We start from the raw sequence: 24,898 nt of genomic DNA, 5'->3' as shown, positions 1-24,898 counted from the left end.
TTGTCAGACAGTGATTGCAAAAGTTTTCTCCCATTCTGTAGGTTGCCTGTTCACTCTGATGGTGATTTCTTTTGTGTGCAAGCTCTTTGGTTGTTTGTCAATTTTGGCTTTTGCCATTGCTTTTTTGGTGTTTAGATATGAAGTCCTTTGCCATGCCTGTAATGCATAGGTGTGCCTAGGTTTCTTCTAGGTTTTATGGTTTCAAGTCTAACATTTCAGTCTCTAATCATCTTGAATTAATTTTCATTATAAGGAATGAGAAAGGTCAGTTTCAACTTTCTACTTGGCTAATGGTGCCCCCAGCACATTTATTAAATTAGGTATCGCTTGTTTCCTTTTTTGTCCAGGTTTGTCAAAGATGAGATGGTTGTAGATGTGTAGTATTATTTCTGAGGGGTTCTGGTGTTCCATTGGTCTATATCTCTGTTTTTAGTACCAGTACCATGCTGTTTTGAATTACTGTAGCCAGTGTAGTTTGGAAGTCTGGTAGTGATGCCTCAGCTTTGTTCTTTGACTTAAGTTAATATGGCAATGCGGGCTCTTTGGTTCCATATGAACTTCAAGCAGCTTTTCCAATTGATTCTGTGCAGAAAGTCATTGGTAGCTTGATAGGGGATGGCATTGGTCTGCGTTACCTTGAGCGTATGGCCATTTTCAGAATATTTATTCTTCCCTTGCATGAGCATGGTATGTTCTTTTTCATTTTGTTTAGTCACTCTTTTTATTTCCACTGAGCAGTGGTTGTAGTTTACTCCTTGAGGTCTTTACATCCCTTGTAAGTTGGATTCCTAGGTATTTTATTCTCTTTGAAGCAATTGTGGTGATTTCATTCTTTGTTATTCTGTTTGCCTGTTAGTGGTGCATATGTAGGAGTAACTGCCGATTTTTGATGATTTTTGTATCCTGAACTTGCTGGAAGTTGCTTACCAGCTTAAGGAGATTTTGGGCTACAGTGGGGTTTTCACAAATATAGAGTCGTCTTCTGCAAACAGGAACAATTTGACGCCCTTCTTTTCTAACTGGGCACCCTTTATTTCCTTCTCTTGCCTGATTGCCCTAGCCAGAACTTCCAACACTATGTTGCATAGAATTGGAGGCATCCCTGTCTTGTGCCAGTTTTCAATGTGCTTCAATTTTGCCCACTCCAGTATGATATTGGGTGTGGGTTTGTCATAAATAGTTTTATTATTTTGAGATCGTTCGAGACCAATTTATTGAGAGTTTTTAGCATATGTGAAAGAGCTGTTGAATTTGTCAAAGAGCCTTTTCTGCATCGATTGAGATAATCATGGTTTGTCTTTGGTTCTGTGTACATGCTGGATTCACGTTTATTGATTTGTATATTGAACCAGCCTTGCATCCAGGGATGAAGCCCACTTGATCATGGTGGGCCAGGCTTTTTGATGTGCTGCTGGATTCCGTTTGCCAGCATTTTAGTGAGGATTTTTGCATCGATGTTCATCAGGGATATTGGTCTAAAGCTCTCTTTTTTTGTTGTGTCTCTGCCAGGCTTTGGTATCCAAGTTGTGTTGGCCTCTCATAAAATGAGTTAAGGGATTCCTTCTTTTCTATTGATTGGAATAGTTTCAGAAGGAATGGTACCAGCTCCTCCTTGTACCTCCGTTTGGTGGCTGTGAATCCATCAGACTTTTGGGAGGCTAATTATTGCCTCAGCTTCAGAACCTGCTATTATTCAGGGATTCAACTTCTTCCTGGATTAGTCTTGGGGAGAGTGTAAGTCAATCCGGGAAATTATCCATTTCTTCTAGGGTTTTCCTAGTTAGAGATGTTTATAGTATTACTCTGATGAGTAGTTTGTATTTCTGTAGGGTCAGTGGTGATGGCTGTATCTCATTTTATTCGTCTATTTGATTCTTCTCTCTTTTTCTTCTTTATTATTCTTGCTAGCGGTCTATCAATTTCATTAATGGATTTCAAAAACCAGCCTGGATTCATTGATTTTTTTACTTGGAGGGTTTTGTGTCTCATCTCCTTCAGTTCTGCTCTGATCTTGGTATTTCTTGCCTTCTGCTGGATTTGAATGTGTTTCTCATTTGCATAATAATGGAAGGATGTGGAAGAAAAGGAAATCTGGAAGGAGATTGTCTTCATTCACATAAGATAAGGTTCTGGAAAGTCCTTCCTGTAGAAGCTCCTGCAGCAGCAGGCTCTGTTATGTTTTTTTCTCAGTAGTAATCATCTGCAATTCTGATCCATAGTAAATGCATTTGGATTTTGTTTTAGAATCCTAAGGTTTCTGGAGAGAAAGTAGAGAAACTTTAGAAGTAAAGACCCTCTGGAACTGTTGCATTGAGCAGGTCCATCTGTCTTTCAGATGTCTATAGTGCTGTCATGTAGTGCCCTCAATATCTTGTGGCTTCTGCAACCTCTGTTCAGTTAAGCAAGTGTCGAACTGCCATTGCAGAAGCATGTCGTCTATCCAGTTTTTGGAGTAGGATAAGATTTCTGCTACTTCTGTTATTTAATAGATTCCAAAAGTGTTGACATTCAGGTTATGCAGATTTCTTTTGACATAAAAATGAGGTTGTTGAATTTTATAATCTACATTTGGAGCCTAAACCAAAGAGATGCAATCAGTGTCACCTCAGATGTGTTACTGGAGGAAAGAATTCTGATCTCATTACATATAAGTGGTACCTGTTGACATGAACAGGCAGGAAACAGGACAGAGCACAACGTTTATGAAAAAGACTCCTTAATTTTAATTTTCTTCTGAGGAAGCTGAAATTGTGCCAGTAAACAATTAATGACTGGACACGTCTCAGGTGAAGTTGTGCTCTGGGAAAGGCTATCTCAGTCCTGGGCTGGATCAGTAGTTGCACTCAGGCCCCAAATCCTAAAGCAGCAACTTTTATTCCTTAAACAGATGATATTCAATGAGAAAACTGTTCTCAGGTGAGCTGCCAGAAGAGCAGGCGGGAGGAGATGGAGACCTGCCTGGCTTCCCAGAATTGCTGAAACTTGAAGACCAAGGCCTCCTCATAGATGGAGCAGAGATACTATGAGTACATCACACTTCAGGAATCTTGGGCTGTGGGGGAGGTGAAGGAATATGATTTATTCCTTTCTGCTAGCATGATTGATTGCCAGAGAAGAATGAACTGAAAATATAATAAATATGCTTCTTGCCATGGTAAAGGAGAGAATATGAATAATTCATGGCAATGCAAGTGGTCACTTCAAGAGCTGGCAGAAGGAGCAAGTACACAACTTCAGAGAGAAAGGCATGCTTAGGAAACCTGATGCGAAATTAGCCCAGGTGCACTGATGAGCGTTTTACAGTTAACCAAAGACCAGGAAATGGGCACTCATGTGTGTGGAGCAGAGCATGGCTCTGGGATGCTTTGCAAACAAAGTGGCTTCTCACATCTTCTGGAAAAACCATCAAAATGGGCAAGTTATGGATCTCTTAGGAGCACCCATCTATCCCACATTCATGGCTAATATAAAAGTGGAAATTGACTTTACATTTTGACATGTTTTTGCAATGGCTGGTACCTGTTGTTCCTTTCCATGTTTAGTGCTTCCTTTAGGATCTCTTGTAGGGCAGGCCTGATGGTGACAAAATCTCTAAGCATTTGCTTGTCTGTAAAGAATTTTATTTCTCCTTCACTTATGAAACTTAGTTTGGTTGGATATGAAATTCTGGGTTGAAAATCCTTTTCTTTAAGAATGTTGAATATTGGCCCCCACTCTCTTCTGGCTTGGAGAGTTTCTGCGGAGAGATCTGCTGTTAGTCTGATGGGCTTCCCTTTATGTGTAACCCGGCCTTTCTCTCTGGCTGCCCTTAACATTTTTTCCTTCATTTCAACTTTGGTGAATCTGACAATTATGTGTCTTGGAGTTGTTCTTCTCGAGGAGTATCTTTGTGGCGTTGTTCCATTGTACATACATTGTACAATGGAACATTGTGGCATACTTGAACATATTGTTTCATTCTAAACATCACTCTTCCTTAAATAAAGTCATTTTTATTTCAGGATAAATGTTATCATACAAGATTCTTTCTCATATAATTTTTTTAACTTTCCTTATCGAAAATACTTCTCTATTTCTGTAACTTTCTTTAAATCTATCTTATTTACTGGTTATGTTTATGATGTTTTATAAGAAATCTTTGAATTAAAGGAGTTCTTTTGTAAGATCAAATTTTTAAAAACAAGTTTTTATAGTATATATTTTTAACAATTAGTAATGACTTCAAACATTTAGTCAATATTTGGTTACTTAATTAAACTTTACATTTTAAAATTGTAGAAACAAGTTTATAAAGGTTTATTATATTTACCTAGTTTATTTTAAGTAGTTTATCTAGACATTTACCTAAAGCCATAATACTCACACTTAAAGTCTTTTTCCTTGTTAAATTCATAGTGTTATAACCCATGAATTTCATGTATTTACTCTAAAAATCTTATAAGTTTAATTAAATGATTGTTTTTCATTAACTATTTATATATCTGTTTTATATTAAAAACAAATAATATTTAAAATATTATTATTTGCTCAAACAAATGCAAATCATTCTGGCTTTAATTTTGAGGTTTATAATTTTATATGGGTCTTTATAACAAATTTGTAGTGTACACCATATATTGATTCTATTGTGATTTAAATAGAAAATCACTTGATCACTAATATAAACAATAAGGTAAACTGATAATTCTGAAAATATTCATAATTTTGCTTTTCACAATGATTTGAAGTCAGCTCATTTATTAAACTATTAATTTATGTCACAGGTACTTAAAAGTATATTTAGGACCTGTTTTAAAATAGTTACTGACACAAGTAATTTTAGAATCTTTAGCCACAACGCATAAATAACATATATTACATGTCGTGACAACACATACATACCAGCACACATTCACACTAATAATAAAGATACTAGAGCTTTACTTCCAAAACCCAGCTATGGAATATTAATAAAAACCCAGCAGTTGTTTTTGGGGTAAGTGAATGAAACAGTGGTTGTTAATTTTAAACCAGTAGAATTCTGTAAACTGGAAAAACAAAATATTTTAAAGCAAAAACATATAAATCACACAAAATTTCATTTATACTATTCTAATGTTGAAACCTTTAATTCACACAGTGAGAAACCTTGACTATTTATGACATGGCTTTGAGATTTTAAATTATCAGAAGATAATTATGAGATTCTATTTACCAAATTAATATTTAAAGCAATGCAAAAATTTAAAGTTTTGACTAATAAAAGATGGCTATTTTGCTTACAAAGTGTTTCCCATTAAATGACTTCACTACTTGATTGGTGGTCTTTGAAACACAGCTGATTAGATTATTGGCCTTAGAGTGGAGCCATTTAAGAAAAATGGAGCAAGAAAGGATGCAGTTTTTAGTAATAACTGCACTTGTTTAAGTAAATGTGCAAAGAAATGAGTAGCCTTCACAGCAATGATCATTTCCTGTAAACTGTCCTCAGCCACCCCAACATAGCTTTCTGTGTCATCCCAACACATCTATTTATTCACTTCATGCACACACCAAGAATAAATCCCCACAATACTGTGTAATTCTGCAGCCTCCAAAAGCCAAAACGTTACATAATACACAAGAGCAGAGTTTGCACCTGAGATCAATCTGCCAACAGATTGAATCCAAAGGAAAGCAGGAAAACTCCCAAAAGGCTAGTGTCCAGATCCAAAGGAACCCCTCATCCTCCTCCCTGCCCCAACCTAGGACCAGCTGAGCTGCCTCCCCTAAGGAGCAGTGTTGTCCTCAGTGCCTCTGGCCACCTCAGCCCCCACCATCGTGTCCTCAGTGTTCCCTGGTGTTCTGAGCCCCTGGTATCCAGCTCCCCTGTGTCCAGAGAGCCCCTGCTGTCCTGAGCACACCCTGGTGTTCTGAGTCCCCTGGTGTCCTGAGCTTCCTGGTTTCTGAGATCCCCTGGTTTGATCGCCTCATAGCCTCCAGCAGAGCACTCCTGGTATCCTGAGCACCTCCTGGAGGTCCTGGAGAATTTCCTGGTGACCTGGAGAGCTCCTCCCTGGTGGCTTGGAGTCATGTATGTGTCCTGAGTGTCTTTCAACTGTCCTGAGCACCCCCTGCTGTGCTGAGCCCTGCAGCCCTAGAGTGCTTCTGATGTCTTGGTGCCCCTGGGGTGATTTGGAGCGCCCCCTGGTGTCCTGGGTGGCCCCTGTGGCTTTTGAGTGCCCCCGCTGTCCCTCGGGAAAGCACCCCCATGTCCACTGACCACAGTTCTGAGGACCCTTGCTGATTTGGCCAGCCTGGTGTCTTGGGCAGCCCCCGGCGTTTCTGGGAGTGCCCCTGTCCTGTGTCTGCCCTCTGGGTTCCTGAGCTCGTCGGTTTGAGTCTCTGGTGTACTGACTGACCCTGTTCTTGGAGAGGACCCCCTAGCTCTGAGCTCCCCTGATGTCCTGAGTGCTCCCTTTAGTATCTGAACACCCTGATGTCCTGAGTACCCTTGGTGTCCTGGGAGAGTGTCCTCCCTGGGTGGTTTTGGGAGAGTGTCCCTGGTGTTCTGAGCTAGACCCCTGTGGTTCTGGAGCACCCCATGGTGTCCTGAGAGCTCCCTGGTTTCCTGAGCAACCCCCAGATGCTGGGAGCAGCATCTTTCTGCATGCTGTCCCCTCCTGTTTCCTCCCCTCCCTGCAGGAAGGTTTGGGCCTGCCTCACGCAGGATGCTTCTCCCTCACCTGTGTCCCCGCTGCAATACACAGACTTCCTTCCTGAGCCTCCCCAGGGCCACCATCTTTTTATACATACTTTATGGTTCTTAGGGGTACAGCAGCCATGACATTACATGTGCCATGCTGGTGTGCTGCACCAGCTAACTCCGTCATTTACACATTAGGTATATTTTCTGCACGTGCTATCCCTCCTCTCTTCACACCCCACCCCACAACAGGGCCTCATGGTGTGTGTGATGCTGATGTTCCTCTCTTTGTCCGGTGATTCATTGTCTGACATTCCCACCTATAGAGTGAGAACATGCAGTGTGTTTGTTATTTTCTGTTTTGCACAGTTTGCTGAGAATGATAGAGCCTAGCTGCATCCATGTCCTGCTATGACATGAACTCATCCTTTTTATGGCTGTATAGTATTCCATGGTGTATTTGTGCCACATTTTCTTTAATCCGGCCTGTTGTCAATATATTTGCTGGTTCCCAAGTTCTGCTATTGTGAATAGTGCCACAATAAACATAAGGTGTGCAGTGTGTGTCTCTATATATAGCATGATTTATAATCCTTTTGGGAATATACTCCAGGCATGGATGGCTGGGTCAATGGTATTTCTCTGTTCTTAGATCCTTGAGGGACCGCCAACTGTCTTCCCACAATGGTTGAACTACTTTTACAGTCCCACCACAGTGTAAAGTGTTCCTATTTTCTCTACTTCCTTCCAGCACCTGTTATTTCCCCAGACTTTAATCATTAAGCTATTCTAATTGGGTGAGATGGTATCTCCTTTCTGGTTTGATTTGCATTTGATGGCTAGTGATGATGATGAGCATTTTTCTCATGTGTCTTTTGGCTGCATAAATATCTTCTTTGAGAAGTGTCTGTTCATATCCTTGCCCATACTTTTGATGGGTTTGATGGTTTGGAAATTTGTTTGAGTTCTTGTAGGTTCTGATATCAGTCCCTTTAATGATGAGTAGATTGCAAAGTTTTCTCCCATTCTGCAGGTAGGTTGCCTGTTCACTCTTGGATGGTAGTTTCTCACAGCAGAAGCTCCCTTTAGTTTAATTAGATCCTATTTGTCAATTTTTGGCTTTTGTTGCCATTGCTTTGGTGCTTTTAGATACAGAAGTCCTGCCCAGCTCATGTCCTGTATGGTATTGCCTAGGTTTTCAGGGTTTTGTTGTTTGTTCAACATTTAAGTCTCTAATCCATATCTTGAATTAATTTTCTAGTATAAGGAGCAAGGAAAGGATCCAGTTTCAGCTTTTCTACTTCACGGCCAGCTTCACTTTCCTGGCAGCACCATTTATTAAATAGGAATCCTTTCCATTTATTTTTATTGCTCACAAAGATGATGGTTGGGTAGATGTGGTAAGTATTATTTCTGAGGGTTTCTGGTGTTCCATTGGTCTATATTCTGTTTTGGTAAATTCAGTACCATGCTGTTTTGGTTACTGTAGCCTTGTAGTGTAGTTTTCAGTCAGGCAGCGTGATGCCTCCAGCTTGCCTTTGACTTAGGATCATTGCCTTCTGTGGCAATGCGGGCTCTTTTTGGTTCCATATGAACTTCTAAAGCAGCTTTTTCCAATTTGCAGAAAGTCATTGCAGTTGATGGGGATGGCATTGAATCTATGAATTCACTCTTGGGCAGTATGGCCATTTTCACGATATTTTATTCTCCTATGCATGCAGAGCATGGCATGTTCTTCCACACATTTGTTTGTGTCCTCTCTTTTATTTTACTGAGCAGTGGCTTCCAGGTTCTCCTTTTAGGAGGTCCTTTACATCCCTTGTGTAAGTGCTGGATCTCAGGCATTTTATTCTCTTGAAGCAAATTGTGAATGGAAGTTCATTCATGATTTGCCTTTCGTTTTATTGTTACTGGTATAAGAATGTTTGGTGATTTTTGCACATTAATTTCTGGTATCCTGAGACTTTGTTAGTTGCTTGGGCCTTCAGCTATGAGATTTGGCCGAGATGATGGGGTTTTCTAAATATACAGTCAATGTCTTCTGCAAACAGGGACAATTTGGACTTCTTCTTTTCCTAACTGAATACCTTTATTTCCTTCTCTTCACTGATTGCCCCTAGCCAAAACTCTCCAAACACTCATGCTGCAGGAGTAGTGAGAGAGGGCATCCCTGTCTGTGCCAGTTTTCAAAGGAATGCTTCCAGTTTTGCCCATTCAGGCATGATATTGGGTGTGGGGTTTGTCATAAAGGTTCTATTATTTTGAGATACGTTCCATCAAGACTGAATTTATTGAGAGTTTTATATGAAGAGCTTAAGAATTTCATTGTCAAAGGCCTTTTTCTGCATTCATTGAGATAATCATGTGGTTTTTGTCTTTGGTTCTGTGTATATGCTGGACATGTTTATTGATTTATATGTTTAACTAGCCTTTGCATCCCAGGGGATGAAGCTCCAATTTGATCATGGTGGATAAGTTTTTGACGCATGTCATAGATTCAGCTTGCCAGCATTTTACTGAGATTTAATGATGTTCATCAGGATATTGGCTCCAAAACTCTTTTTGCTGTGTCTTGCCAGGCTTGAATCAGATGATGCTGGTCTCATAAAAATGAAGTGCCAGAGGAATTCCTTCTTCATATATTGATTGAATAGTTTCTGGTAGTAGAATGGTAAACAGCTCCCTTGTACCTCCGTGAATTTGCTGTGAATCCATCTGGTCCTTGATCTTTTTGGTTAGAGGCTATTAATTATTACCAATTTCAGAGCCTGCTATTGGTCTATTCAGGATTCAACTTCTTCCTGATTAGTCTTGTGAGAGTGTATGTCCAGAAATTATCCACATTTCTTCAGGTTTTCTAGTTTATATTTCATGGAGGTATGTTTATAGGCATTCTTCTCTGCTGATGGTAGTGTGTATATCATATCTGTGGGGTCAGTGGTGACAGCCCCAGAACATTTTTGTCTGTGTCTATTTTGATTCTTTCTTTCTTTTCCTTCTTTTATTATTCTGTTATCGGGGTCTATCAACAATTTTATATCTTTTCAAAACCAGCGCCTGGATTCACTGATTTTGGAGGGTTTTTGTCTCTACCTCCCTCTGTAGTTCTGCCTCGCTGATCTTTGTTATTTCTTTTGCCTTCAAGGATTTCTTCCTTCTGAATGTGTTTTCTCATTTAGTATTAATAATGGAAGGATGAAGAAAATCTGGAAGGGGAGATTTGTCTTCATTCACATAAGATAAGGTTCCTGGAAAAGTCCTTCCCTGTAGAAGCTCCTCTGCAGCAGGCTCCTGGTAGTAATTAATCATCTGCAAATTCCTGATCCATAGAAAATGCATTTGATTTTATTTTTAGAATCCCAAGGTTTCTGGAGAGAAAGTAGAGAAACTTCCCTAGAAGTAAAAGACCCTCTGGAACTACAGATGGATGCAGTCCACATCTGTCTTCAGATGTCTATAGGTAGTGCTTGTCATGTAAGTGCCTCAATATCTTGGTGGCTTCTGCAACCTTCAATCCAGAAGCAAGCAAGTGTCAATCTGTTTATTTTAGGTGATGTCCATCATCCAGTTTTGGAGTGGGTAAGATTTCTTGCTACTTCCGCGCATTTAAGATTCCAAAGTGTTACCATTCAGATTATAAGATTTCTTTTTGACATAAAAATGTAGTTCATGAATTTTATAATTCATGCTTGGAGCCTAAACCAAAAGTAACTTGGCACAAATTCTCAGATGTGTAAGTTACTGGAGGCCGAATTCTGATCTCATTACATATAAGCTGGCAATTATCTGACGCATATGAACAGGCAAGGAAACAGAATAACGACATGGCAAAATGTTTATGAAAAAGTCTCAGCAATTTTAATTTTCTTCTGAGGAATCTGAAATTGTGCAAGTAAAACAGTGTGACTGCTCATGTCTCAGGTGAAGTTTTGTTCTGGAAGGTATCTCCAGTCCTGGGCTGGATCCAGTAGGTGCACTCAGGCTCCAAATCCTAAAGCAGGGACTTGTATTCCTTAAACAGATGATATTCCAATGAGAAAGCTATTCTCAGGTGAGCTGCAGAGCAGGGAGGAGGAGATGGAGGTATCCTTGGCTTCCCAGCATTGCTGAAACTTGAAGACCAAGGCCACCTCCTCATAGGTGGAGCAGAGATCCACCTATGAGTACATCACATCGGCTCTGTCTTCAGGAATCTTGGGCTGTGGAGGAGGTGAAGGAATGTGATTTATTCCTTTCTGCTAACGCAGTGTGCTTCAGAGAAAATGAAATGAAAATTTAATAAATATGCTTTTTGCCATAATAAGCTAGAGAATATGAATAATTCATATCGATGCAAGTCATCACTTCAGAGCTGTCAGAAGGAGCAAGTGCACAACTGAGAGAAGGAAGCGCCCTGCCCCAGGAAGCAGGTGCACTAAGACCATCCCCTGAGAACTGCCCTCCAGATGCCACGTGTCAGTGGAACCTGGGCCCGTGCCTTGGATGTGGTGCCTAGTGTGGAGAGCAGAGCACAGCTCCATTCCTCCTCACTGTGTGACCTAGGATGTGACCTCTTCCTCTGAGCTTCATTCTAACTAGGTGTTAAAATCAAATAACAGCAGTAACTTTACTTGTAAACTTTCTGGTAAGAGCCAGTGATGATCAGAATTGTTATCACTGTTGTTGTCCAAACCCTTAAATATCATAAAAATACCTGTGTGACCCCTAGTCTGAGACCTCAGATGACCACCTCGTAGAGAGCACACCTGCTTTGTTTCTGTCACAAACGTGGTATTAGAACTGGAAAGTATGTGTACCTTGTTATAGAATTTCTATCTTAGTTATGTTACATTGGATGAAGTTAGAATTAGTAAGTGACAGAATTTTAGGTGGTGGGATGTCTAAGCAAACTGTCGATGGTGTGTCTTCATTTCTCCTTGCTTATTATAGATAATGGAATAGCAGAGAGAAAAATTAAAGAGAAAACTATTGACCAATAGTCAGATGTTTGATAAACAAAGGAGATTTTCACATCTTCTGGAAACCCCATTAAATTAAATAAATTAAAGAACTTTAAGACACTTTTCCACATTCTAGATGCATGTCTAATACAGATTTAGATTTAAATGCACAGAGAGAACACAGAAAATGGAAATTCAGCAACAGATCAGTTTGCCAAATAGGCAGATTTAAACTAGTTTGTAATTTTACCTAAATACTCAAAGAATAAACCCCAGATTCAAATAACAAATGATACATGGCACAAGTATACATATGTAACAAACCTGCACGTTATGCACATGTACCCTAGAACATAAAGTATAATAATAAAAAAAAAGAATTACAGAACAAGGAAAATACTTTAAAGTAACTAGCAAAAAAAAAAAAAATATTTCAATGTTAGGTGACTGGTTGAGAGAAGCTTGAACTAATGTTATTTTGAAGAATCATACATCAATAATGAACCTTTGTCCAGTGATCCAAATTTTCAAGGGGCTGCTTGAGTAAATAGTTTCTACCTCCCCTCCCTGTGATTTCTGGCAGAATCTATCATCCTCTAAAACCCAGGGACCATTAAGAACAGAGACAGAAGTTTGAATACTACGAAGTTTTGAGAGACCCAAATTACTGCCTGGACTGATTGGTGAGGATGATCTCTACAAGCCTCGTCTTTGGAGTGTATGGTGGCTTTTGTTATAATGAACAGGTAGCAACAAAGACAGTGAAGGAAAATGAATGAGGAGGGGAACATGGTCCAAACAGAAGAACAACATAAAGATCTAGAAACTGATATCAATGAAAAGGAAGCATATGGATTACCTGGAAGAAAATTTAAAGTAAATGTTAGAAACATATTCAATGAGCTAGTGGCATCATGCAAGAACAATGTGAGAATTTTAATAGAGATAAAACATTTAAAAGATGACTAAACAAAAATATTGATGCTCAAGAATACAATAAGTCAGACAAAATTTTTAACAGATTTTAGACCAGACTAGATCAAGTAATAGAAGAAACAGTAAACTCAAAGAAAGATCATTTGAAATAGTAGAGACAGAGAAGAAAAACTTAAATGAAAGAAATAAAAAAGAGTTAAAGACTTATGAGTCAGGAAGCACAGTGAAAATGAAATTTTATGCATTGAGGAGTTATGCAAAGATAAGACGAAAAGGGTAGTGAAGAAAGAGGGTGAGAGACAGAGAGAGAGAGAAAGAGAGACAGAGCAAGAGAGGCGGAAAGGTTTTTAAAGAAGTAATAGCATAGAAACTTTCTAAATCTGGAGAAGCAAATATTCGTCCACATCCATGAAGCTCTATACATTTTAAATAAGGTAAACCAAATGAGAAAAATCAGATAGTTTGAAACCACATTGCTAAAGGAAAGATTTTTGAAAACAGAAAGTAAAGGAGCAGATTTAGCAGATTTCTCAGCAGAAGATTTTCAGTTCCGAATGGAGAGGAATTATATTAAATAATGTATGGTTTATTGATAGAGATTATTTCTGAGAAATGTATTTCTAGTCAATGTCATCATTGTGCAAGCATCATAGGGAGAACTTACACAAACCTACAAGGAATATCCTACTACACATAGACTATGTGGAATAGCACAATGTTTCCAGACAACTAACCTGTACAGAGTGTTACTGCACCGAGCACTGCAGGGAACTGAAACACCGTGGTAAGTATCTCTCTATCTAAACACATCTAAATATGGAACATCCTTAGTGAAAATAGGGTATCACAATGTTATGTGGCCACAAACATATATGTGGTCTATTGTTGACTGAATCATTGTTAGGTGGCCCATGACTGTATTCAAATTGCTGGGGGGAAAAAGAATGAAAAACAAACAAAACTCTGCCAACCAAGAAACTTTACCATGTAAATCTTTTTGTAAAATAAAGGATAGGTAAGACCTTTCCCAGAGAAGCAAAAACTAAAGCAGTTCTTCAACACTCGGCCTGCTTTAAACACCAAAGGGTCTCAACTAGGTCAGCTCCATTATGGCCTCTGCCATGTGACAGTTTTGTGTGAATTTTCTTTCTGCTCTCTCAGGACTTTTTTTCTCCCTCATCTTCTAACTCTATTCTCCTTTTAATTCTCAGTTAGTCGAAAAGATTCATATTTAGCTAAGAACATTAAAAACTTCGGAAAAAATTTTCATCTTAAACTCAACAAATTTAATTACCTCTTCACGGATGTCCACCTGTTCTTTTTTTGTTTCCCTATGGGATATGGCCCTCGTTTCTACTTCAGTCCAGTCCTTAATTCCATATGCATGAGACATCCAACCATCACATACCAGGGCCATCTTGGAGGAAGGTACCCTACCATCTGCCTCATCTGCCTTCAGGTACACAGTGGCCATTCCTTCAGCTGTTGTATGTGATTTAGGGCTTTCCATTTAAAAGTGTATTTCACTATCCCCCAAATAATGTTCCTGGACCTTAAAAGGTGATGTGCATTGGGGGCATTGACAGCCAATTTTCACTGAAAGCCTCTTCTGCCCTTGGTAATTGAGGAAGACTGGGAAGAAGGGAACAAAACTTAGACCTCATGTAACTCCTCATTTAGTAATAGATTCAGTGCAAATTTAGAAAGTTGAAGACGTGAGGATATTGGTGTGGTATTTCTCCTGTGGCATGCTAAGGCAGGCGGCAGAAGATGGTCAGTGGTCAGTCTCCATCCAGCAGGTACCCATTGTCCATTAGTTAGGTAATGAAAGATAAAAGACAACTTGTGACAAAGCCCCCAAGGGCTTCATTGGAACACTTTGGTTGAGAAATTGGTCAACAGGGACATGACAAGTTTTTATACCACAGCTACTATTTTTTGCCTACTTTATGTAGAAATCTGAGAGATGCCCAGCTTCAGGGGCTGAATCTCCATCCAGGGACAGCTAACAGTGCTATGAGTTATGTATTAGTCTGTCTGTCTTCATAAGAAGACAACACAGAATGGGTGGCTTAAACAAATTGATTTTTTTTTTACAATTCTGGTCTAACTGTTGAAGATCAAGGTGCTGGCAGGGTTGTTTCTTGGCGTGCAGCTTCTTCCTGGCATGCACTGGGGCACCTTTCACACTGCCCCCACATGGCCCTTTCTCTGCGTGCACGTGAAACTGAGAGGTCTCTGGTGTCATTTCTTTATAAAGACAGCACGCCTACTGTATTAGGGTTCTCACACCCTGGACCACATTTAACCTTAATTGTATCATTAAAATTCCAATATAGATCCATTGAATTTAAGGTTTCAGCATATGAATTTCAAAGAGGGCAAAATTCGCATTGATGACAAACCAAGAGATGGTGAGAATCATTAGAATATATATTTTTTAATCACTAAGGAATAATGGGGCCATGCAGGAAATTGTAGGAAAGTTCCTAGTAACGGGTGAAACTTCAATTGTAAGAGTAGAAAATGTGCCTTCCTCCTTTCTTTTTCTGGCAGAAGAATGTGAGGAAACAGAAGATATCAAAGAAAGAGGAGCCCTGGGGACAGCTGGAGGTGCTGTAGAGGAGGGAGAGCACTGAGCAGATGAGGAAGCCCCGGGCCCCTGCACTCCAAGGTTCTTCTGACCCGGCCTCCTCCTGCTCTGTGGGCCCCGCTACAGCCTCTGCTGGTCCTTGAGCGGGCACCTGCCTGCCCCTCCCGCCTCTCCCCCTGTGAGGCTTGTGCCCAGCTCACTCACCTCCCTCACTGTGTGTCTCTGTGCACACACTGCCGCAGGTCCCATGTCACAGAGCTCAGCTTCAGGAGAGCTGGTTCCTTGGACTGCCTTTGGAAATGGTGACTGACTCTCGAGGGAGGGGTTGTAGCTGGTGCCCCACTATTACCATTGATCTCCCACCACTCCAGTCCTTCCTTGGCTATGGATCCAGCTCCACCAGTAACTGCTGATAGAGGCACCAGAGACAGCGAGGTGAGGGACAGGGTCTCCCAAGGCTTCACCAGTCCTGGGCCCCATCCCTGCAGCTGCACTGGGACAAGACCCCTGTGAACAGAGAGACCCACAGTGAGCCCTAGACTGGTAGCAGCCTCCTATACCGTCATATCTGCATCCCTGAGACACTCACATCTGGGAGCTGCTAGCAGGAGGAGGAAGAACCACAGGTGCTTGCTGTTCTGGCACAGGATGTCCGTGACTCAGAGAGTATTTCCCATGTGAGCAGGACCCCTGAATTTAAGGAAATGTGTGGTGGTTTCTGTAAGTGGATTTGCATGTGGTGGTGCTTTTGTATAGAGAGGTGAAAAGGGATAAGGAGGCTCCTTTCTTTGAGGCTCACCCTGAGAGGAGGATGGTACAGCCCTGAGAACTCAGTTCTTCCTGGGGCCTCCCTCACCAAGCCCAGAGTCCTTCTTCCAGGTATGGAGATGTGCTCAAGGAGCTGGTCTGGGAGATGAGTGTGATCATGGATCAAGCGACAGATTTTTGAATAGTTTAATGCTGTTCTACCCGTGAAGATTTATATGAAACCAACCAAATATCCAGGTTATCTAAATTGTCAAATCTCCATTCAAAATATTAGGGCAGCAGCTTAAATATATTAGTCACAGTGAATTTATACAAAACCTACATCCATGATGTTTATTGTAATCTAGAATATCCATCATGGCTAGAGGGTATATATCTGTCCCAGAGAGTGCATCACTCTAAAAAAAAAAATCTGAGGCCTTCATTTTTGTGACCTTTGAAGTTTGGAATTCTGTCTGAAATCTCAGGAGAAGGTAGTGGGACGATTCACAGAATTCTAAAACATGGCTGACAATGATTACTCCAAGCCTAGAGTCCTCTACCCACATATTTATCATTTCAGGTAATAATCGTAGTTCGAAAGAATTTCTCTTCCTTCATTCAATTGCATGAACATAGCTTAGACGTGGTTGCATCTTGGGCATTTAGAATATAATAAATAATCTCCATGGGATGGGTAACAGGAGAGTCATCAGAAGTTGGGTGTATTTCAACATCAGGACAAACCTGGGCCTCTCTTGTTAGCTGAACAAGTGAGCTGAGCTGTGAACAACAGAGGAAAAGAAACAGACCTGTTAAACACACAATCCAGGTGAGTCTTTACCCACTAGGTGGTCTCTGGACATTTTGTTTAAAATAGATCCAGAAAGACTTCCTCGCCCAGATAGCCTCACATATGGACATTGAGGGAAATTGAGATAAATTCTCTTTATTTACAGAGAATAATCTCATGGGCTTGTAGACATCTATGTGGGTGTGTACATATCAAGTAGGATATGCTCATACACAGAACAGAAGAAATAATTCTATTTCATGGAAAGAAACCAAGAGCTTCTGAATTGGTAGGGATTCTTTTAAGCTACAAATGTAAGTCAGGTCACTAGATCATGCTACATTGTAAAATACCTCCACCATCCCCGGAGACAAAATGCAAAAAGAGTAAAGATCCTTCGAGTGAGATTCCTTGAAAATACAAGCAATGAACAGACCATAACAAAACGAACCATTACATAAAGAGTGCTAATGAAATGAAACAATAAATCTATCGCTGAGGTGACAGGAAGTTCCATCTGACAGCTTATTTTCACCTTTATAGGTACCGAGTGCTCTCTGCAGCCCATGTGTTCCCACCCCAAAGGGAGGTTTCAGTCTGAGCTCTGTGAGTGAGCTGGCTTCAATAGAGCCATTCAGAAAAGTAGCTGATTCTACTTCTTCAAACGGAATTAAACAATCAACCTCACCTACCCAGCTCCATTTTCTAACTGTCCATAACCTTTGGGAAATGTAGCCACCATTTCTTCTAATGAGAGTTGATCAGCCAAGGAAGGTAATTATGAAGATGGGTAACTAGTAAAGTGTGGGTACATAAACCGCTGGATTATCAAAGCCTGAGCCAATCACATTCTCATCTTGCTTAATTAGTTGTGAATTTGTTTTCAGTTGTTTAGTCTAAGTTCCATAACTCACCTTGTGATAAAATACTCACATAATGATAATCTTGAGACATTAAAATGAAAAAAAAATCAATTTCAAAACAACCTAACCTTGAGCGATGAGAATTGCTTGTAGAAGGGTGTGAAGGGTGAGACATTGAATAATTGAGGTTGTGTTCACAATTGTATTATTTTAATTAGGGAACTTGCAATGCCCCATTTGTTAGAAACTGCCATTGAGAACCTTGATGTAACGAATTTTGGTCAGCACAAAACAATGAAGAAGGTTATTGAGCAGGAATTGCTACAACTAGTTTCTCCTTTTTTAGAACACATTCCTCACCTGATATGAAATTCACTTCAGGTGCACTGATGAGGTTTACAGTTAACCAAAAGACCAGGGAATGGGCACTCATGTGTGGAGCAGGGCATGGCTTTGGGATGCTTGCAAAACAAAGTGGCTTAAGATTTCTTGGAAACTCCATCAGCCGGGTGTTAGGATTTTAGGCGAACTCCATCTATCCCACATTCATGGCTAATATAACCGTGAAGTTGATGCAAAATGAGATCACATGGATAAACTGCTGCACCACTGCCTCAGCTGAGCACAGCTACCTCTTCCCTCAGGGCTTCTGACTCTCAGGATGTGGGTTTCACACTGTGTCTTCGTACAGTAATGCACACAGCAGTACTAGCCTTCAGGCTGCTGATCTGCAGATGCGCCTGCTGACAGAGGGGTGTCCATGGAGAACCCTAAACTAGTGTTTCAACTTCTGATTCCTATTGTTCCTGAGACGAAAATCAGCTCCAATTATATATCACAGGGCAAACCCTAAACCAAGACTGCTTCCATTGAAGGCCTGAAGCGTTGGTAGAGTTATTTTTGGAAGTTATTAGTTGCAGGCGAATGCCATTAGCACTTTTGTGGGGAATATGCCCTTTAATTTTCGAACCCAATAACCTTTTCATATTCAGTTATATCGAAATAATTTCATATATTATTGCTTGTGTCCGGTAAGCCCCACCTATTATTAGCAGGGAATTTGACATGATAATAATACAGGAATTGCTAATTGTACAAATACGTACATTTTTGTCTTGCCTCAATCATTCTTGGTGGCACAACTTCTGGGATATTTATATCCTCAGGCCTGTAAGGAAATTTGGCTTACCTGTTAATCTTATTGACCGTGGGGGCATCACCTCTGAAACTTATATTTGACTTCTTCAGCTTAACCCGCCGTGGCTCCCTTGGACTTATAATTGCCGGTGATGAGTCTTGTTGCCATTGCTTCCACTGCGGCCAGCAGGCTCGTCATCAAAGCATACAAAATGCTGAATTTGTGCAGCAATGGCATGAACAACAATCTCACCGTTATGGCTTCAACAATCTAAATATTTATTCTCAAATTTGCTGAAAGATTGACAACATGGAGCAAGCTGCTTGACATGGCTTAAGAGATCATCAGCTCACTGTAATGTAGTACTCGGGTAACATTACAATGTGATTGGAATTCCACTCAATTTTGTTTAACGCCTGTGCCTTTAACATTCTCAAATTGGACTGCAGTCCTAAAATTATTAATTGGCCATAAAAATATTAGTTTGGACATTCAAGAGAGCTCACCTAGAACATTTCCACAAATACTGGACAACAATTATAATATGTGCTGTATGGAACTGGGTAACCTTGTAGGAGCTGGGGCAATGCCTGGTTGCCTTTAACCTTATGGACTAGATAAAACATGGATTTCTACAATCTCTGGAAGTATATTGCTTTGGGCACTTGGTTTGGTCTACTTTTGGTGATCTCGATGCCCCTCCGGCCGCCACCAAAAACAAAAAGAAAACACAGGAACAAATAATGGGCTACCTTTTAGTAGGGATTGAGGCAAACAAAATTAAAAGGGGGGAAATGCAGGGCCTTTGAAAACAGTATGCTGAGAATAGATAGGGCTCAAGGACAGTATCTCCAACTGAACTTTTAATGAACTCCGTGAGGGGCCAAGAAGGCGGTAAATAAGAAAGAATATAGAAAACAAGGTACTGAGTAGAAGGTTACATGTGGGAAAGAAAGTTTGTTTTGTATTGCATTCTTTTCAAGGACGTGGAGGTTTATGTTGTATAAATAAAGTGAGGCGGAGGCCTTATGCCATGTTCTGTGTGTCTTTGTCTCTTTGTGTGTGTTCTTTCTCATTCTCCACCACTCTCAAAAGTGCCCCCAACACATGAGGGTGGCCAGTACTTATAGAGAAATTATTGAAATGTCCACTCCGCTGCCCATGAACCTTTAAATTTCTTTCTTTCCCTGAATAGTTATTCACAGGATGTTTCTGCACTTGATTTCTACCCAATAAACTGCTTTGCCTTGTTTATTTTGTGTATCTAAATCCTCCTGTTCATTTAATTTCTACTTTTTTCTCCATTCCCACATATGGCACACAATGAGGAGCTGCCCATATGCTCTCCTGGCTCTGCTTTCTCCGGGAACAGAAATAGATATAACAATTTGAATTTCTCCTTTGTAATCTGAATCAATGACTCCTGTAGCTTGTAATTCCTTTAAACTTAAATCCAGACCTTCCAAAGTAATCCCCATCGCCCTGCTGGCAAGAGTCCACAGACTCCTCTTGGGACATTTTGTGGGGTTCACTAGGCAGAAAAGCTCAGCTTTGGTGTACATAAATCTACTGGGGCACTACTGGCTGTGGCGGAGACAGACATTGTATAGGGGTAGAGGGAAATGGCCTGATGAAAATGCCCTGGTTTAGAATGGGGTCTGGATGGGACCTCCTGGCATTTCCCAAAATCGGGGTTCCTTCTTTGTCAAACTTAGAGTGACACTGATTAGCCTATTTTCCTTTTACATTTTGGACAAAGATCAGATGGTTGTAGGTGTAAGATATTATTTCTGAGGACTCTGTTCTGTTCCATTGGTCCACATCTCTGTTTTGGTACCAGTACCATGCTGTTTTGCTACTGCAGCTTTGTAGTATAGTTTAAAGTCAGGTAGTGTGATGCCTCCATGGTGTCCCTCACAGTAATGCAGGGACTTTTCCTGAGCTCAATCATCTTAAAAGAGATTTTCTAAGAGTGTCTGAGGAATGTTAATTTCTTTGTACTCAAGGAGAGTCTCATCGAACTTCCACTTGAATTACTCATGTCACCCTACACCCAACAGCCTTTGAAGACTGCTGGACCTATAGAGTCCAGTGAATGCTGTTTCAGTGAAACTGATGTTGTTTTCAGTGAAAGTGAATCCAGAGGCTTTGCAGGTGCAGAATTTTGGTCTGTAGTATTTCTCTGTCTGACTCCACCAGCACCCCACAGGCTGCATCCCCGAGACACTCACATCTGGGAGCTGCCAGCAGGAGGAGGAAGAACCACAGGTGCTTCATGTTCTTGCACAGGATGTCCGTGACTCTCAGAGAGCATTTCCCATGTGAGCTGGACCCTGAATTTAAGGAAATGTGTGGTGGTTTCCTGCGGGTGCCTAAGTGAGGATTTGCATGTGGGTGGTGCCTTTGTATGGAGAGGTGAAAAGGGATGAGGGAGGCCCCAGGCTTTGGGGCTTACCTTGAGAGGAGGATGCTGGCTGTGCCCTCTGAGAACTCAGGTCTCTTCCTGGGGCCTCCCCTAACCAAGCCCAGAGTCCTCTTCTTCCAGGTAGGGAGATGTGCTGAAGGAGCTGGTCTGGGAGATGAGTGTGATCATGGATCTAGGACAGATTTTGGAATAGGTTTAATGCTGTTCTACCCCTGAAGATTTATATGAAACCAACCAAACATCCAGGTTATCTAAATTGTCAAATCTCCATTCAAAATATTAGGGCAGCAGCTAAATATATTCGTCACAGTGAATTTATACAAACCTACATCCATGCAATGTTTATTGTAATTCAGAATATCCATCATGGTTAGAGGGAATATATCTGTCCCAGAGAGTGCTTCATAAAAGAGAAAAAAAAAATCGGAGACCTTCCATTTTGTGAACGTGTGAAGTTTGGGATTCTGTCTGCCATCTCAGGAGAAGGTAGTGGGATGTTTCTCCAACCATGTCAATCTGTGATGCTGAGATTATGCCCTGACCTTTATACACTTCTGTGTGAATAGATGTAGATTGGGGATCACAGTGACAATTTCAGTCAAAAACTATAATAGGTCAGCACAGGAGCATAGTCTCATCATCAAGATTAGTGCAATTGCCTTTCCTGGGAACAAGAGAGGACATCTGTGAGCCCTCCCCACTGAGAGCACAAGGAACTCTGGTTCTTCCCTGACAGGTCACACTTCTGAAACTTAGCTGGACAATGACATTCAAGCCCAGAGTCATCACCCACATATTTATCATTTCAGGTACACCTGTGTCTGAAAGACTTTCTCCTTCATTGAATTGCATGAACATACCTTAGAGTTTGCGGTATTGCAACTTGGGCATTTGACATTAGTTTGGTGAATTATATAATAAATAATCTATCTCCATGGATGTGGGTAACAGGAGAGTCATCAGAAGTTGGGTGTGTTTCAACATCAGGACAAACCTGGGCTCTCTTGTGAGGACTGAACAAGTGAGCTGACCTGTGGGACAACAGAGGGAAAGACACAGAGCCAACATCCAGAGCCAGGTGAGCTCCTTACCTACCAGGTGGTCTCTGGACATTTTGTTTAAACAGATCCAGAAAGACCTTCCTCACCTTCAGGAGAATCATGAACACTGAGGGAAATTGAGATAAATTTTTATTTACAGAGAATAATTCATAGGCTTGTAGACATCTATGTGGGTGTGTACAGGATTGCTAGGATATGCTCATACACAGAACAGAAGAAATAATTCTATTTCATGGAAAGAAAACCAAAGAGCTTCTGAATTGGTAGGTATTTTTTGCCACAAATGTGTCAGGTCACTAGATCATGTTATGATGCTGAGGGTAAAACTTCCCAACCTTGTCCTGGAGACAAAATGCAAAAGAGTAAAGATTCAAGTGAGATTCCTTTGAAAAATACAAGTAATGAACAGACCAAAAAATATGAACCATTATGTAACGAGTACTAATGAAATGAAACAATAACTTCCATGTTAAGGTGACGGGGAAGTTCCATCTCACAGCTCACTTTCACCTTTATGGCTACCGAGTGCCCCCTGCAGCCCAGCTCCCATCCTCAAGTGCAGTTTCTGTCTGAGCTCTGTGAGTGAGCTGGAGTCATTGGGAGCCACTCAGAAAAGTAGTTGATTCTACTTCTTCAAACGGGAATTTAAACCATCAACTCCTCACCTTAGCAAGTCTATTTTTGTAACTGTGCGTGACCCTTTTGAATGCAGTCACCATTTCTTTCATAATGAGAGTTGACTGTGCCATCAAGGTAACAGGAAGATGGGTAAATTTAAAGTCTGGGTCCATAAACCACTGGATTATCAAAGCCTGGAGCCAGGTCTCATGGTGTCGTCTTCCTCTTCTTAGTAAAGACAGCACGTCTTCAGTTGTATTAGGTTCTCACACTTATGACCACATTTAACCTTAATTGTATCATTAAAATTCCATATACGAGAATCCATTGAGATATTAAGTGCTTCAGCAATCACTGAGTTTCAAAGAGGGAACCAACTTCCAGATTAGATGACACAAATCAATAGATGGTGAGAACCATGTAGAATAGTATGATATATTTTAAACAATAAGTTATAAGGTGGACACATGCAGGAATACTTGCAGGTAATGTTCCTAGTAATTGGTGAATACTTCAACTATAAGAGGAAAATTCTGTACTTCCTCCTTATACTTATCAGAAACTGGCATTGAGAACCTGTGAGGTAAGCAGAACCACAGATAATAAAGCGGAGCCCTACAGAAAGCTGAGGTGCTGGCGGGGAGGGAGAGCGCTGAGCAAATGAGGAAGCCCCGCCCACCCTGCACCTGCTCCTGACCCGGCCTCCTGCTCGGCGGTCCCCGCGCGCCCCCTGCTGGTCCTGAGCGGCACCTGCGCCCGCCCCCTCCGCCTCCCTGCAGGGAGGTTTGTGTCTGGGCTCACACTCACCTCCCCTCACTGTGTCTCTCGCACAGTAATACACGGCCGTGTCCGCGGCGGTCACAGAGCTCAGCTTCAGGGAGAACTGGTTCTTGGACGTGTCTACTGACAGGGTGACTCGACTCTTGAGGGACGGGTTAAGGTAGTTGCTCCCACTACTATAGATACTCCCAATCCACTCCAGCCCCTTTCCTGGGGGCTGGCGGATCCAGCCCCAGTAGTAACCACTGCTGATGGAGTAACCAGAGACAGCGCAGGTGAGGGACAGGGTCTCCGAAGGCTTCACCACTCCTGGGCCCGACTCCTGCAGCTGCACCTGGGACAGGACCCCTGTGAACAGAGAGACCCAAAGTGAGCCCTGGAAACAGAGACAGCCTCCCATATCGTCATATCTGAATCCCCGGGACACTCACATCTGGGAATTGCCACCAGGAGGAGGAAGAACCACAGGTGCTTCATATTTTTGCACAGGATGTCCGTGACTCTCAGAAAGTACTCCCTATGTGAGCTGGACCCTGAATTTAAGAAAAAGTGTGGTGGTTTCCTGTGCATGCCTAAGTGAGGATTTGCATGTGGGTGGTGCCTTTGTATGGAGAGGTGTAAAAAGGGGATGGAGGACCCTGTCTTTCGGGCTCACCCTGGGAGGAGGATGCTGGCTGTGCCCTCTGAGAACTCAGTTCTCTTCCTGGGGCCTCCCCTCTCCAAGCCCAGAGTCCTCTTCTTCCAGGTAGGAAAAGTGCTGAAGGAGCTGGTCTGGGAGATGAGGGTGATCATGGATCAGGGACAGATTTTGGAATAGGGTCAACTGTTCTACCTTTAAAGATTCATATAAAACCAACCACACATCCAGGTCATTTAAATGGTCATTTACTACTTCAGACACATTGAAACAACTGCTGAATGTAATAATGACAGTGACTTCAAACAATCCTGGATCCATCCAATGTTTATTGTAGTTCAGAACATCCTTCATGGTTAGAGGGAAGCTCACTGTCCCTGGAAGTGGGTCATTTATAAAAGCACCTGAGAGCTGTCCTTCTGTGACCTTTTGGTATTTGGGATTCTGCCTGAGATCTTAGGAGAAGGTAGTGGGACATGTGTCCATTCTTCTCAGTGTGTGACCTTGAAGATGTGGCCTGGTCTCTAAACAATTCTGATTAAAAATATGTGGATTCTGGATTGCAGTGACAACTTCAGACAAAAACTCTATAACAGGTCAGCACTGGAGGATAGTCTCATGAAGATCATGAAGATTAGTGTGATTCCCTTTCCTGGGAACCAGAGAGGAACTCTGTGACCCCTCTCCTCTAGAGCACAAGAAA

General features: G+C 41.4%; 1 gene segment (V, D, J or C); it reads right to left on the bottom strand.

Annotated features, from left to right (window-relative positions):
* Window positions 1–10,499: 10,499 nt before the first annotated feature.
* LOC101026581 lies at window positions 10,500–24,143 on the bottom strand. The segment is given in 3 exon segments: window positions 10,500–10,863; window positions 23,586–23,906; window positions 23,990–24,143. Coding segments are annotated over 3 exon segments (474 nt in total).
* Between the last annotated feature and the right edge of the window lie 755 nt (window positions 24,144–24,898).

This window comes from Papio anubis, unplaced genomic scaffold, assembly GCF_008728515.1.
Source record: "Papio anubis isolate 15944 unplaced genomic scaffold, Panubis1.0 scaffold825, whole genome shotgun sequence".
NCBI classification, from domain to species: domain Eukaryota; kingdom Metazoa; phylum Chordata; class Mammalia; order Primates; family Cercopithecidae; genus Papio; species Papio anubis.
This window is presented reverse-complemented; position numbering and strand designations above follow the sequence as displayed.